At 45.9% G+C, this 15,546-nt stretch overlaps 1 protein-coding gene across 3 annotated transcripts in view; it reads left to right on the forward strand.

The window, feature by feature from the left end:
* The first annotated feature begins 9,360 nt into the window (after nt 1–9,360).
* The window catches only part of PCCA (propionyl-CoA carboxylase subunit alpha), a 286,474-nt gene continuing 280,288 nt past the window's right edge, over nt 9,361–15,546 (forward strand). For 2 of the 3 annotated variants that reach the window (XM_084505549.1, XM_084505552.1), the window contains exon 1: nt 9,361–9,435. In XM_084505549.1, the coding sequence (XP_084361675.1) occupies nt 9,382–9,435 (54 nt within the window). In that variant the 5' untranslated portion in view covers nt 9,361–9,381. The remainder of the gene's footprint in view (nt 9,436–15,546) is intronic. The other variant, XM_084505550.1, reaches the window with a different exon arrangement.

Genomic DNA, 15,546 nt, shown 5'->3' on the forward strand with positions numbered 1-15,546 from the left:
CCGTGGTCAGAGATCACCTGGGCTGACCGTTCCCCTCCTCATGTCTCTGTGGGCATGTTCACAACTTGCTGAGGGTGGGCAGGACCAGGCACACTGCCCCCTGCCCAGATTCGTATGAGTCAGTGTGGCTCTGCGCTGCTGCAAGTCCAATTACACATGCCATTTTTAGGTGCCTGCTTGAATCACAGTCAATCATAGATGCAAACGCTATAATTCAGCCACCTTAACTTAATCGCAAATACAGCAATGTAACTTAAATGTCTGAACACAGCCTTGCTTTTGCAAAAGAAAGTTGCAAAGTGACATCTAGATTTTTTTTTTTTTTAAATATATATATATACATGTATGATAGAAGCAATTCTCTTGCTCTCTCTACACAAGTGCATACACCATGTCTGACACACCTATTTCTTACAACTATGACTGGGTTTTCTTTCCTTAGAGCAGCTCAAGCATATGAAGCCAGGGAGGGAGTCTTCTTAGCTCCCTGGGAGGGGAGTACTTGGGCAATCTGCACATTTACTTTTTTTCCTCCTTTATTTATTAAACACCATCTTCCTTGATAAGTCATTTCAAATGTCCATTTCAAGCGTTTCCTTTGATCTATCTTCTTGGTAATTAAATTGCCTGTCTTTAAATTGCCATCATTTAAAATAATCCTAATTAAGACAATTTCCCCAAACTTCAAATACTGGTTTTGAATTCTTGTGTGAAGAGAATGAATAATGATTCCCTCTATACTCACTTTAACACTTATTTTTCCTATACAAGGAAATCAATTTTCCCACCTTTCACGTTAACTCAGGGCACAATCCAGCAAATTTTTACTTCTACTAGGTCTTATTCACCCATCAATTCACTGGAAATAGTTACAAGAAGATTTGCTTATGTGGGTAAGGATGTCCTGGATCTGATCATTTGGATTAGCGTGCAACTGTGTATGTGCACTGTGAGGGCACGAGCCCATGCAATAAACATTTCCATACTGATGCTTTAGAAACGTCCTGTGTGAAACAGTAACTGTGGTTCACATAGAAAATAGAAATGAAGATTTGTACAGGATGAAGTAAAAAAAAATTATCATGGATACATGTGTATCTGTAATGAATTGCTTTTGATCCGTATCTGAGTAATTTATAATCTGATGATCTGGCTGTACGTGTTTCAACTCTTGAAGAACCCCACAGGGTTAATAAATACAAAGGAGTTAGATGTTTGATGTGCTTGTTTCTCATAAGACACAAACACAAAAAAATATTTTTCTTTAACCTACTACAAACACTGCACTTCACATTTTTATGATATGCGGAGTATCAAGTCAGGAGAAAGCTTATGAGAAGTTGTGACAGTCAGAAAATGGGAAAAAATATAAAATGTGAACACCCAGTTTCTAATAATCTAGCGAGGCTGTGAAATGAATATAGATTATTGTGCCTACCTCGTACTTTTATATTTACATATTGGAATGTATGTTAAAGGGTTTAACTGTGAGGTTGTTGAAAGTAAAAGTACTTTTAGAAAACCAAGCCATGCAATATTAAAGGGGGGAAAAGATTAAAAAGTCTTTTGTTCAAATGGAAATACAGAAAACAACATGTTGTTTAAGCAGGATCTTATTTTCTTCTACTCAAGTGATGAAGAGGCTTTTGTAAAGAAAGGCTTTCATCTTAAACATGCAGTACTCCATCACAACATAATTACCCTAATTTGTATTCCGCTGTAGAAATAGGCTTTTTCAGCTTAAACAAATTAAGCAACAATCACTAAGCATACATGACCAGCATTTTTTCAAGTAACCTGTTATCAGCTCTGGCTATAGCTTTATCTCGATAAAGTGGAAATCCTGTTTTATTTTCCTACTTTTCCCCTCAGGATTATGTCTGTCAGATTGCCTGAAGAGGCTCTGTGATTCATGGGCTGGAGCAAGGGACAGAGCATCCAGGGATTATTTCCTACAGCCTTACTAAATCATTATGTGATCTGGATCAAATCTTTCCTGCCTTTGGGCCCCTATTTAGGAGGGGGCCTAAGTACATACTTAACTCTGAACACGTGAATGCCCGGGCCACGCTCAGGAGGCCTTTTAAACAGATGCGTGTGCTCCCTGGTGAATAGAGGCTGTTCTGCTGCTCTTTTCCTCTGGCTTTCGTTGGTACTTACGTCCTCTATCTGTGTTTATGTTATTTGTCCTTTATCTGTGTAACTATGGGTATCCCTGCTGTTTGTATACATTCTTCTAATTATTAATCAAGCTCTGATTTAGAGGATTGCTACCAGTGAGGCTTTGCCTTCAGCACATTCTCCTCCCCAGTCCCTCCAGGTACAACCTGATGGGGATTCCAAAATGCTGGACAGGAGCCTGAGCCAGGACATCAGCCTACTCTGTCCTAGCAGTGAGGGATGACTCCTGACTCCACTGTAGCACCACTGCTGAGGAAAGAATGGGCAGAAGCATCGAGAAACTCTGACTTGGATTTGAGGGACCATCAGTGTTACACCAAAATCAGGGTCTCTTTTTCCCCACTGCTGGGTCTGGATGAGATGAAGTCTCACTCGTCTCACTCGTGCCCACTCTCCAATGCACAGCTGCAGGAGAAGTATCTTGCTCCATATGTGCTTGCTAAGAACCTGACAGAAAAAAAGAAACAAAACAAAACACACATGAAAAAAACCAACAAACAAACAGAAGGAGAAATTGGTAGAGTCAATGATGCCATCCCAAACTTGTAGTAGAAGGAGGAAAGGAAGTGACATGTCTGCTCATGAGGCAGTAGAGCTGAATTTGGAATTACAAAAGATGTTGCCTTCAAATGTTCCTTCAGCCCTCATATAGGCTGACCCTGCAGGCAGAAATCCTTCTGAAGTAGATAGCTCCCAGCAGGAACTAGGTGAATGGGAAGAGAACATAGTTACCTCCAAAAAGAGTGGGGTCCATCACTGCTCCTCCTAAAGTGCCTGAGAAATGAAATTCACCATGCAGGCATGTTGTTTGGATAGTGTTTTACCAGCACATTTATTGTGATCTCCTCTGGCACAGCTGAGATCTGCTGTCAAAACCACAGGAATTTGTGGTAATGGATGGGTAATGCCACCTTCCTCAGCCCTCTCCCATTCCCCTTTCTTTTCCTGCCACCCCTTGCAGGACTTTCTTTTCTCCTGCAACCTCCACAGCCTGTTGGAGAGCAGCAAGCATGAGGAAGGTGAGCTGAGGATGACCCCAGCACAGACAGGGCAGTGTCCTCACCAACAGGGCACAGTCCCTTCACGACTGAGCAGGGTGAACAGACCAGGGGTTGTGGTAGCCACATGTCCCATTAACAGGTTTGGGGTCAGTTGAGGAAATCCAAACAATTCAGTAGAGAATAACACAGGACACACGCACACCTATGATGTAGCTCAGAGCAGCAAAAGGGCTGAAATGGGGCTGCTGAGCATGACAAGAGGTATGAATTCAGGTCCCAGGTAAGCCTGGTCATGGCAATTAGGGTTGTGTTGGGACTCAGGGCCCAGCACAGCCCTCCCCCCCATCACAGTGTGTCCTCGCACCTCGCAACATCCTGGGTTTTGTTTGCACACCCTGGTGTCTGGGAATCATTAGGCAGAGAGGCAAGGTAGTGCATCAGCTCTGAATTCAATCCAGGAAAACTGAATGGTAACTCAGGAGCAGGCACACCTACAGTGTAATTCAGACCGGGCCTGATGACCCATGGCTGAGCTGAAATGGGGCCCATGGGCAGATGGTGTGGGTCTGGTGTGGCTGGTCAGAGCAATTAAGGTGTATAGGTGCACTCAGAGCCCAGCACAGCCTTCCTCAGTCACCTCTCTGGGCCCTGGACTGAGTGGATGAGGGAAACCTCTCTGTATCCCTCAGAGACAGCAGAGAGTGAGCAAGCAGTGGAGGTGGTGCTTGTCCCATAGTGCTTAATATCTGACTTGTGCTCAGGCAGGTGCTCCTGAAATCAATGCCTCAAAAGCTTGTCTTTGTTAATTCCACCATCCTTTGAACTACCAAAATCCAGTGCTTTCTAGTATCATATGGTGAATCCATAGCCCTCCCTTGTCAACACTGGATCCAAGGAGCAATATGAAACCATGGTCTCCAGCAACTGATGCCAGAACAAAGCTGTGAAGACTTAAGAGGGCTTAGATACCCTTCACAAGCAAGTAAGGACCAGTCAGGAGTATCCTCTTGGCTGATATGAGGATTATCACCAATGTATTATATGTCATGCCACAAACAGAAGAAAACATTTATCATTCTGAGGAAAATGGGAAGGAATCATCCACACAACAGAGACCCCTTTGTGTTAGAGAGCTGTGACTAAGTGAATGCGCTGCTTGACCTTGAAATTCAGCCTTTTTGAACTCCTTTCCACAAATTTAAATTCTCAGTGCTTCCAGCAGATATCAGAAGGAGATGGGTAAGAACATAAATCTTGGCTGTTAAAGCAAGACATGACCCAACAGAGACTATTTCCATTGCCAGTTCTGGGTGCCATCATCAGGAACAGACTGGAGCAAATATTTCCTCTCAGGCCTGCTCCCTTTTCCTCCGTTGGTGTTTCATTTCCACCTCTGTACTCAGGAGAGTGGTTGCTCCATGTATCCAAGGGGAAGGTCTCCTTTCCTCTTGAGCAAACCAGTTTGCCTCCCTCTGCCCCAAGCTTTCATGCCCTGGCTGGGATCCAAACAAATGATTTAGCCCTGCAAAACTTATTGCCTCTTTTAAGAAAATCCATCTCCTCCTTTAGCTTGTCCATGCTCAGGAATAACAAATTCTACAAGCAACCTTGCATTTAAATGTTTATTGAGCAATGAACCTTCAGGGAATAAATACTACAGCAGGAATTCACCAAGACTCTCTTAGGGCTTGACAGCCCAGACAGCCATTGCACAAATCTTTGTTAGCCCTGCCAACACTTTTTTTTTTTTTTTTTAATCAAAGGAATTACAAATTTCTTAATCCTTAGGGTTACTTTTAATGACTTAGAAAGGATCAAGAGCTGCTTAAAACTGTATTCACATTACAAGCAGGCAGTAAATTTCAAGCTACTAGTCAAGCTTGCTGTCACTCCACGTGAACAACGCCACAGAGAAGAGGCTCAGCAAAATTTGTGCCCATGTTCTTCAACGAATTTCAGAATATGGAAAGTGGTCTGAACCTCCCTGATTTTAGAGGTCTCTTCCCTGTTTCCCAGACATGTGACTCTCTGGTCATGCAGAACCTCTGGAGGTATCATACATGTGCTGAGCAGCAATCCTAGCTAGGACTCCTTTATCTTTAGCTTACAAAATTGTTTCTTTCTTTGCTTTTTCAGCACACAGAGTAGGAATCCAACCTCCAAAGTTAGGACTGCCTGCTAAAATGGTATCACAGTCATTAACATAGCTTCCAAATTCCCCCGACTCCTCTCCCTGGCTCTAGGGAGTCAACACAATTACTGCAAAGCATATGCTGTGTAAAACTACTAAGGCAGTATGAAACCTCATAAAGTAATTCACTAACGATTCAGGCTAGACTATGATAGACTGAAATCTCTATGTCATGAAAACCCTCCTCTTTGACTCTGTGGCATAAAGTGAACGTGGCAAAAAGGCCAGATCTCCAAAACAAAATTCTAGCGGAGCTGGCAGAGTGAAAGTGCCTGCAAGATAAAGAGACTACAAGTGAAAAATGAAAACATTTTGTTTTAAATTTCTGAAACCATAGAAACCGAAGAATGAAATAAAGACTGCCTGTTACTTTATTTTTCTCTTATGTGATTCCTACCTGCAATGTTCAGACCTATGAATGCACTGAAGATAAGCACAAAATTGTATCTGGTCAGTTTGAGAGATCAAATAAAAGAGATGTCTTTTATGTCAAGAAGTGGGGGAGTTATGGATGAATAGAGGGAGTTCTTCAAGAAGGGGAAGAAGCTGTCTGGGTCTCTGCCACCTTGATACAGCCCTGCAGAACCCTCCAGTCCATGAAACCACAGGAAACACAATTCCCACAGAGACATCGCCCCATAGTGTCAAGGTGCTTGTGGTTTCTGTGCTAATCTTGTAAGAAATGTCATTAAGCAGTATCACTTCATCACGGCTATGCATGAGGCCTTTCCAAAAGGTGCCTGTGTCCTCCTTGATAACTGCTGTCATTTACGACATTATTGGCATCCAGTGCATCGATAGGCCTCCATGGCCCCGACCAGCCTCACACGGGCCTCCCTCCACCGGTGGCTCTGAAGGGCCATCCCAGTCCTGCTGTGTGTCATCACCTTGCCTTGTCTGGGACTGTTTGTGGACCTTGCTACCAGTGCCAGGCTCTGCTCAGCCTGTTCAGACTCTGGGGAGCTGTGTCCTGGTGGCAAGGACACTGTCCATCCTATGGCTCCCCTCTGTCAGGCTAAATGGCTGGTGAAAGGCAGATTTGGGCTGACCAACAGCAGGAAGCTGGGATGAAGCTCAAACTCACAAGGCTGGGCGAGTGTGGGATAATCAAGCCATCCCTGAGTAGTCCCTTGGCTGGGAACAGGGCTTGGGGATGAAAACATGGGTTCCTTGAGCAGCCTAGTAAGGTGGGAAAGAGGTCAAACAGCCCCGGGGCCTTACTGGGGTGGATGAGGGCTCAGAGCTCCCCCAAGGAAACTCCAAAGGCTGGAGGGGTGTTAAGCCATCCTGGAGACCAGTTGGGGAGGAGAATCTGGCCCCCTCAGTAGAGCCCATGTTAGTGGAAGGCCATATTTGAGGTCCCTCAGAGCAGGTCTCCCCAGGATAGAAATCAAGGCACTCAGGGGTCCAGGCTGTCCTTGAGCAGCCTTAGAAGCTGGGGAGAAGAATCAGGCCACCCTGAGGAGTACCAGAGGCTTGTGGTTGGAGGGGCTGAGGTGGTATCTGTGAGAAACCAGGCAGGCCTGGAGGTTTCAAGCCCTCCCTGGGCAGTCCCAGCAGCTGGGGTGATTCAGGCTGCCCCATAGTAGCCCTGAAAGCTGTGTAGGGTCAGGCCCTGGGTAGTCAAGGGGATCACAGTGTGTTGGCCCAAAAAACGCCAACCTAGCTTGGGGGTCAAGCCACTGCTGAAGTGGGGGTATGGTCACCTCTGATGACCCCTGGAGGTTTTCTCTGCCACCCCTAAGGAGCCCCAAAGCTTGTGCAGCTGGGTGTGGGGATGAAACAAGGTGCCCCATCGAACCCCATCCTGGGTCCCCTATATCCATGGCTGTTCCCAGCTTCAGGGCTTCCCTGGGGTGCTTGACAACCCCTGGCCGACAACTCTTGACTCTTACAGGTGAATCTTGCATGAGGGGTCTTCACAGTCAAGATTTTTCTGTGGGTACTTAGTGGAGAGATGCATGGTGATATTGACTTGGCTGACTCCACGGATGAATTTCTGTCTCTCTCAGTGTGTTGAGCAGAATGCTGATAGAAGCACAGACTGTTTACAGAATATATAACAGGTACTTCAAAGACTTCTCCTGGCTTTGAGCTCTTCAGTCACAGTCTTTTGTGCATAATGCATTTCATGTTCTATAAACCTGATACAATATAGTCCTTATTAGATAAAGGAAGGAGAATTACAATTACTCCACGTTTCTCTCTGGGTTATGGGTTAAAAGTCAGATGATGACACAATAGCTTATGATTCCCAAATTTGGAATTACTTTACAAGACTAGAGTATCTCCCCTGAAAGGAAGGGATCGAGGAGGAAATTCTCAGCATCAAAAACTGCAGTTCCTCGGGATCCCTTCAAAATAATTAGAACATATTGCCCAGTATTCCAGTGTCTTCTAAACCTTCTTAACTTTGTGCATATTAATAGCTTTAGTAACTGAGACAGCAGTGCATACTTAGAGCTACAACATTACAAACATGCTTGCAGACTTGCAGATTTAAGGTTTTATTTTTTTTTTCCAAACCTGTGTACACTTTAATTTTTCTAGATACTTAATTTTTGCAATTTATTTCTGTAAATCTGCCATTTCTTTAGCAATGGTGATGTTACCCTCTTGGTGTTTTTGAAACGTTCGATAGTAACTATGTACGATCCTGATCTGTTCAATATCTTCCTTTTCTTGTTAGAAATGAAAATTTACTGTTCACGTGCAGTACCCATTTAAACTAGACTAGGTAAAAAGACCATTAGTAAAACCTGTCAGTCAAATTGAGCCATAGCAAAAGCAGGAAATGTCATGTGCAAAGGGATGATGGTTAGCATTCCTGAGTTGTTTTTTTTTTTTTTTTTTTTTTTCTTTCTTTCTTTTTTTCAGTACCGTCCATATGCAAGAGGTTTTGCCTTAGCTTCATGTGGAAACTGGCATGCATCAGGCCGTTTCTCAGCGCATCGAGCCCTCCATGCGCCAAGCTGGCTGTGAAGTTTCTCTTCGCTGCGGCGCCTCTGTGTAATCCCAGCCAGCTTCCCTTTGCAGCGGTGGGGGGGATGCTTTGAAGTGCCGCCGTAGGTGGCTGCCCGTGCCACAGCCAGGGCCTGCAAACACGGTTTCTGCTGTGGAGCAAAATGAAAACGCCGTGGTGCTGCCGTGGGACTGTGTACTTGGTGGGTGCCGGAGGAACTGACGTCAGGTGCCTCAGGATATCGTCCTGCACGCTGTCCTGGTGGACGTCTCCGTACATCTGATCCACCACGTGCAGAGCCCACGGTGAAGGGCTGCGTGTTGCAAACCTCCCTTCTGCTCTCGGTCCCGTCTGCTGGCTTTCAAAGACTTGCCAGGCGTGCTGGGAATCTGCTGCGTCCCCTTGGTGGCCGGTTGTGAACGCGGTGACCTCCTTCAGGCACAACGAGAGCGGTTTTCTTGCAGCATTCCCACCTGCGCGGCTCTGATAGGCACTGTTAGCACAGCAGAGAGAATGCTTGTATAAACAGAGGCCACTCCGTGCAGATTTTGTTTTAATCGTAGCTGGGAGGAAGGAGAGAAGCCCTGCAGCTGAACTACAGCATGCAGCAGGGGTGCGCGACCATTTTCCCTTCTGCCCCCACGCAGCCTTCCCCAGCACTGCTACAGCAGGCTGAGACAGCCATGCCAAAACCACGAGGCCACGATTTTCACCACTTTGCCTCCTCCAAGAAGGGGGGAAGATAACACTAAGCCCTGAGACCCCTTCCTCAGAGCCCCTTTTCGGGCGAATCCAAAGCGGGGGCCGCGATTTCAGCCGGCAGCGAGCCCGGAGCGGGAGGCACACGAAACCGTGGCGCGGGGGGGGGGGGACCCTGGGGATGCTCCCAGCGCTGCAGGGAGCTCAAACCGGGGGCTGGGGCTCCGCCATCCTCCGCCTCCCTCCTCTCCCTCCCGGCCCCGCCGCCTGCCGTGGCCGCGGGGATTGGCTGCGAGCGGCCCGGCCCCGGCCGGGTGAAAGGGTGGTCGGGCGGGGCGGCGGCCGACATGGCGGCGGCGCTGGGCGGCGCGGCGCGGGGCCGGCTGCGGGCGCTGCTGGAGGTGAGAGCCGGGAGCAGGGGGCTGTGAGGGGGCAGGGGGTGTCCCCGCGGTCATCAAGGGTTTGGGGGTGTACCCCGGGGGTTTTGGGGTGCTGTGGGGTTTGGGGATGGTGCTGCGGGGCTGCTCGGGCAGCAGCGCTTGCAGAGCGCTAGGAGCCCCGTTTGGGGTCGGGCTGTGGGTGACCCGCTACGAGCAGGGTGCGTGGTGGAGCCTGGCTGCTGTGTGCTGCTGAGGTTGGTGGAGGTGTCCCTGTGCTTTCATTTTTCGTAATTTATTTTTTTTCCTGCTGGAGGGGTTGTGTGCTGTGCCTCTCTGCTTCTCTCCTCTCCCTCGGTTAAAGAGGAGCTTATCAAAACTGAGGGATACATCATAATGAGAACAACGCTTTAATTGCTATAAAGAGCATGGTTCTCTGTTATTTTTTACTTGCACATCTTAATTCATAGCAAGGGGTTATTCCTTCCTGCAAACGTGCTGTTTCATATCCACCTATTCCTCCGTATAGCTGTGGCTCTTTCAGCTGTCACCTCAAGCTTTTTAGTGGCATTCTCCTCTTACTGGTCCTGGAAATGTGAGAAGCCCATTGCAGATCTGTGCTAATGTTTTTGGTGAAGACTTTAAACATTTAGAAAGCCTTAAGCTACGATATCTCTGCTGAGGCAGTCGCTGCTTTCTGCTCTATTACTCCTGCAGATTGCTTTGCTTTGCTTTAACAGACAGACGAGATTATTTTGGATAAGAGCAAGCCGCAATATCACACTGCATTGTGTAACAGTTATGTGAAACTCACTGCTTTACAGAAAGGAAAAGTGGTGCAAAATAGCTCTGCTTACAGTAGGAAGAGTCTGGATTTTTTGCAAAAAGGAAATTTTATGTAGAGGTCTGCAAGTTCAAGTGGAGGAGGGAGGAATAACTTGCAGAATTATTTTTCTCTGTATGGTTCTGGGATAGGTGTCTCTTTAGAAATGTAACTCCTAAACTATACTGTAAGGAAGTCATCACATGTTTTCAGGGATCATGTAACTGTATGGGGTTTACATAGCAAGGTTTTGGTAGCAGGGAGCTGCAGGGGTGGCCTCTGTGAGCAGAGCCCAGCAGCTGCCCCGTGTTAGATCAGAGCCAGCCCCAGATGGCTCCAAAAGGGACCCGCTGCTGGCCAGAGCTGAGGCAGTGAGCAGTGCTGGCTGGACCTCTGGGAGAGCAGATTTAAGGAAAGGAAAAAAAAAACACCACCACCACCAACAAAAACACCCACAGACAAATAAAACCAGCTGTACAACAGCAGTTGGGAGAGTGAGGTGTGAGAAGCAGCCCTGCAGCCCCCAGGTGAGTGCAGCAGGAGGGCAGGAGGTGCTCCAGGCACAGGGCATCAGTTCCCCTGCGTCCTGTGGAGAGGCCCCTGGTGGAGCAGGCTGTCCCCCTGCAGCCCATGGGTCCCACATGGAGCAGATCTCCATGCTGCAGCCCGTGGAAGTGGTGGATGTTTGAGGTGGATGGGGGAAGGTGTTTTTCATTCACTTCTAGTTTCTCATTGCTCTAGTCTGTGATTAGTAGGCAATAAATTATATTAATCTCCCTTATGCTGAGACAGTTCTGCCTGTGGCAGTAATAGGATAGTGATCTCCCTGTCCTTATCTGAACTCAAGAGCCTTTTTCCATCATATTTTCTCCCCCTTTCCCTTTGAGGAGGGGGAGTGAGAGAGTGGCATGGTGAAGCTCAGCTGCCAACCAGTGTGAAACCACCGCAGTAACAGCAGTGGTTTGTGCTGCAAGGGCAGGTCAGCTTGAGAAGGGGTTAAAGACCAAAAGGATTTACTTTACCTAGGTATTTTTTTGTTGGGAACCATGCAGAGCGCACCTGTGGTGCTGTGAAAGTGTATGGGGGAGAAGTTTCTTAAACAACAAGAGAAGTTTGGGAGTGATTGGAGATTCATTTGGAACTAGCAGAAGGCTGATGCTGTTTTTAGTACCTGTATATTTGTGTGGAAGACATGCTTCTTCCACTAAATAGTCCAAGGACTTTGATGTCAGTCCTTTGGAGTGTCCCTGTGAAAGGCCAGCTGTGCCTCCTTTCTTCTAAGGGATCAAGGATGTGATACCTGACTGCATCACTGTAAATGGTATAGAAATGTTTCATGAGTGACACTTTGTAGAACAAAAAGCTACCTAGTAGCACTTGTGCCTTATGTAACTGATGTGTTTTTTTTTTAGCCTTTATTATCTGTGTAAGAAAGTCACCTTCAAGTTGTCGGTAACTGGAAAACATTCAGTCAGGTTTGCATGGGAATTGCTTTCCTAGATTCCTGTATTCTTTGCTGACATAGGCACATGCTACCGTTTAAATCTTCAAATTTGTAAGGGCTCCAAGCACATTAGTGTGTGGGTGTGTTTTTTACTTTCTAGGGCTAGTAGCTGGCCACTTGCCCTTAGCTTCTTTACTCTCTTGTGGAAGTCAGTGAAAGAATTGAGAAAGGGCAGAGAAAAAACATGCAACTGGAGATTTAACTAATTACTGTGTTTCTAAGCTTAATGCTTGTGTGTTAGATTTTATGCAGATCTAATTCTGTATAACTAAAACTTCCTTTTGAGTGCTTTGCACTTCTGGAACTGGGAGAAAATCTGGTCTTGAAAGGAGGTGGTAGTTACTGTATGAGGCTGAGAGATGGCTTTAGATATTGCGGTTTCAAAACTCTTCTGAGAAAGCTGTCAGGCTAAAAGAATGGAGGAGAAAGTTATAAATAATGTGCATTGTGAAATCTGCTGACACGTGGATTTTTATCAGTGTAGATCAGTTTGGGGTGGTTCAACCAACCATTCAACTAAATGTATGGAAAGTTTCTGTGCTCTGATAAGTTATCTGAGCATTCACTTTTTTTTTTTTTTTTTTTTTAAGTCCTAGAAGTTACCTGTACAGTGGGAGCTCCTCTCTCTTTTTTGTGGGATTTTTTAAAGCATGCTGTTAGTCCAGGGAGATGTTTTTCCCCCTTGTTTGTGAGCACAGAAGCATTAGGCCAGAGGGGATAGCAAGGTTGGGATCATCCTACATATAGGAAGGGAGCCAGAATGGTCACTAATTTGGGGAGATGAATGTTGCCCTACAGTTGTGGAGTTCAGGGATTGTTTCCAGTATATAAACTACAGACTTTTAGTCTGTAAGTACTCTTAAAGAAGTTCACAGATCAAGATTTCTGTCTTTAGTCACTTTGCTTCCAGGAGTAGCTGTCTGGATCCTGCAGGCAAAGCATGCTGTGCCGTCTGCTGTGGGTGAGACTTTTTTTTTTTTTTTCTGGAGAAAAAGTTAAACTTCATTAAAGTTTACACCAGGTTTAAAAAAAAATAAAAAGTCTTGCTCTGAGATTTTTTGTTTGTTTGTTTTTATTTGCTTTTTTTTTCTGTCCAAACTTTGCATTGGTGGTTCTTACATCATTGTTATGGTGCTGGGATCTCTTTCACAGGCTCTAGCCTTGTTGGAGCTGTTTAAGCTGGTGCTGTGAGAAACTGTTCCAGCTTTCTGCAGCTGTTAGGTTTTGATCGTGGGCCATAGCTTTTCAGCTCCTGTCTCCTTCCAGCTTGACCCAATGCTGCTATTTGAGTATCTAAGTGGATAAACAGGACAGAAATCTGGCAGAGAACAAATTTTCCCCGCTCTTTGTGAGTATCTTTTCAGCTGGACGTATTCCCTAGTTCGATTCACCATGTGACTGTACAAACTTCTGTACTGGCACAAGGGAGAAGGTACTTGGGTGTAGGAGTGACTTAGTTTTTAAAAATAGCCTTGGGTGTTAGGAGTTCCCTTGCTTGTAGCTTGCCTGCTGTGTTGGCAGACATGAAAATTGGGTTTCCTCTCTGCCTCCTGGAATAGCCAATGATTCTCAGACCTGAGAGTGAAAGAGCTGCATGTATTATAATGCAGTGGACCTTACAGAACATTGTGCGGTGTTTTTGTTTGTTTGAAGCTGGCTTCAGGAGGATCTGCTTGTAGTTACAAGTGCTTTGCTGTTCAGCACTTTCTGAGAGAGTACAAAGGAGGGAAAGCGCTTGATTAGTAGGGGGAGGAAAGCATTGTTATGGCTGCTTTCATGGTTAAAGGATATGTACAATCTTGTATTAACAAGCTAGACATTTCAACCTTACAGATTAAAATTCTTGCAGACATGTAGAAGCGTCTGCTTTCTATATGTTGTATACATAATCTGTCAAGGGATTGTCAAGTGAGTTGAAAAAGAATCAGAAAAGTTGCTGTGTAATAAAATAGGGGAGATACTACGTCGTCTTCATGTTCAGGATTACTCAGAAATACTTATGGCTAATGGGAAATACGCTGGAAATGTGGAGGTGTTCCTCTACCGAATACACCTTCAAGTCTTAAACTTGAATCTCTGAAACCGTAGGGGCACAAATATATCTTGGTAGGATCTCTGGCAGAAAGCAAAAGGAGGAATTAGAATATGAAAAGCAAGTGTGCTGCTCTAGCTGTTACTGTTGGGCACTGCTTACTGTATCTTCCAGTAAGGCTAACATGTACATGCCTGCCATTGCTAGATGTATTAAAGCAAACCTTGGTGTGTGGTGCTTTTCCTCTCTGAAATCTGGAACTCCATCTCCATTTCGACTCGGAGACTTCTCTGCCCAGGCGGCTCAGTAGCAGCAAGGTATTTACCAGATGACTTGTACAACAGGGAAACATCCTCCCTGGATAAGGGACGTCTTGAAAAACACACACAAGTCATCTATAAATAATAAGTTAATTATTTTCTATTTTGTTACTGTGTGCCATGTCCTTAAACCACCACCTGAGGAGGTTTCACAGGGCTGATTTGGGGCCCTGGGAGATTCTCTGTTGGGCCTCAAAGCTGAAGTGAATGTGCCATTGTACAAATCACTGCGTACTTTGATTTACATTGAATTATTTTAGGGCTAGTATAGCTGTTCAGGTCAAAAGTCAGTTTGGCTGTTGTGTAATTAAACAGTAAAAGCAAGATGTGTTTCCAAAATACCATCCTAGCATGATGTATTAAGTTTAGGTGGTACGGTTTTGGTAGCAGTGGGGGCTGCAAAGTTCTGGTGCCTGGAGCACCTCCTGCCCTCCTCCTGCACTGGCCCTGCTGTCTGCGGGGCTGCTTCCCTCACATTTCCTCACCCCACTCTCCCAGCTGCTGTTGCACAGCAGTTTTTTTTTTTTTTCCCCTTCCTTAAATCTTCTCTCCCAGAGGTGCAACCAGTGTCACTTATTGCCTCAGCTCTGGCCAGCAGCAGGTCCCTTCGGAGCCAGCTGGAGCTGGCTCTGCTCTGACGTGGGGCAGATAGGGAAGAGCAGATCCCATAGGGGTGGGAAAATCAAAGCCAAGCTCCTCAGTCCAGAGCTGAGCTCTCATAAATAAAAAACACTAGTCTGTAGCCTTGAACTTTCAAGAGTCAGAATGTTTATCAAATTGAGGTAACCAGTCACGACAGAAATAGATTGTAATAGATATGAGCTGCCCTAGTTTGGCAAGATAGGAAAAAGTCATTAGGTCAGTACTCGACTGAGGTTTGAGTTCTGGGATTTCTTTTTTTCCTCAGCATCTTGCCTAATGTTGAATTGTGTGGTTTCCATCACTCTCTTAATAGAGGGAAGTGGGCACAGCTAAGCTGGTGCTGAACGAGTTAAATAACGAGGAGCTGTGCATCAGAGATCAGTGATGGCTGTGGAAACCCACTTAGGCCACTTCACAGCTGCTTTTTTCTCTTTTTTCCTTTTGAGGAGGGGCACCGGGGAAAGACGTGGTTAGAAATCAAGGTAGGTTTGGATAGAGCTGTTGTGATAGAGCTGTTGCTCCTGCGTGCTGCTGGACGCAATAGGTTTTTCAAAAGGCGTGCCTACTGTTTGCTGATAAGCTGCCTGCGAAATGAAGTGACAGATGTCAGCGGTTAAGTTGTGCCTGACTTTTCTTCTAACGCTTGAGCGCTTGCCAGAGTGTGGGAGACTGATCTAAGCTGTTTTTTTTCATCTGGAAGGGATTAGCATCCACCCGCTCCTTACTGGGGGAGTGTTACAGCCAGGCTATGCGCTGCTGTGGAGATGGAGCTTCAGGGAAGGTGCCGTCTGGGTCCCTCCTTCTGTATTTCTGC

The sequence above is a fragment of the Aythya ferina genome, assembly GCF_964211825.1.
Source record: "Aythya ferina genome assembly, chromosome: 1".
Taxonomy (NCBI): Eukaryota; Metazoa; Chordata; class Aves; order Anseriformes; family Anatidae; genus Aythya; species Aythya ferina.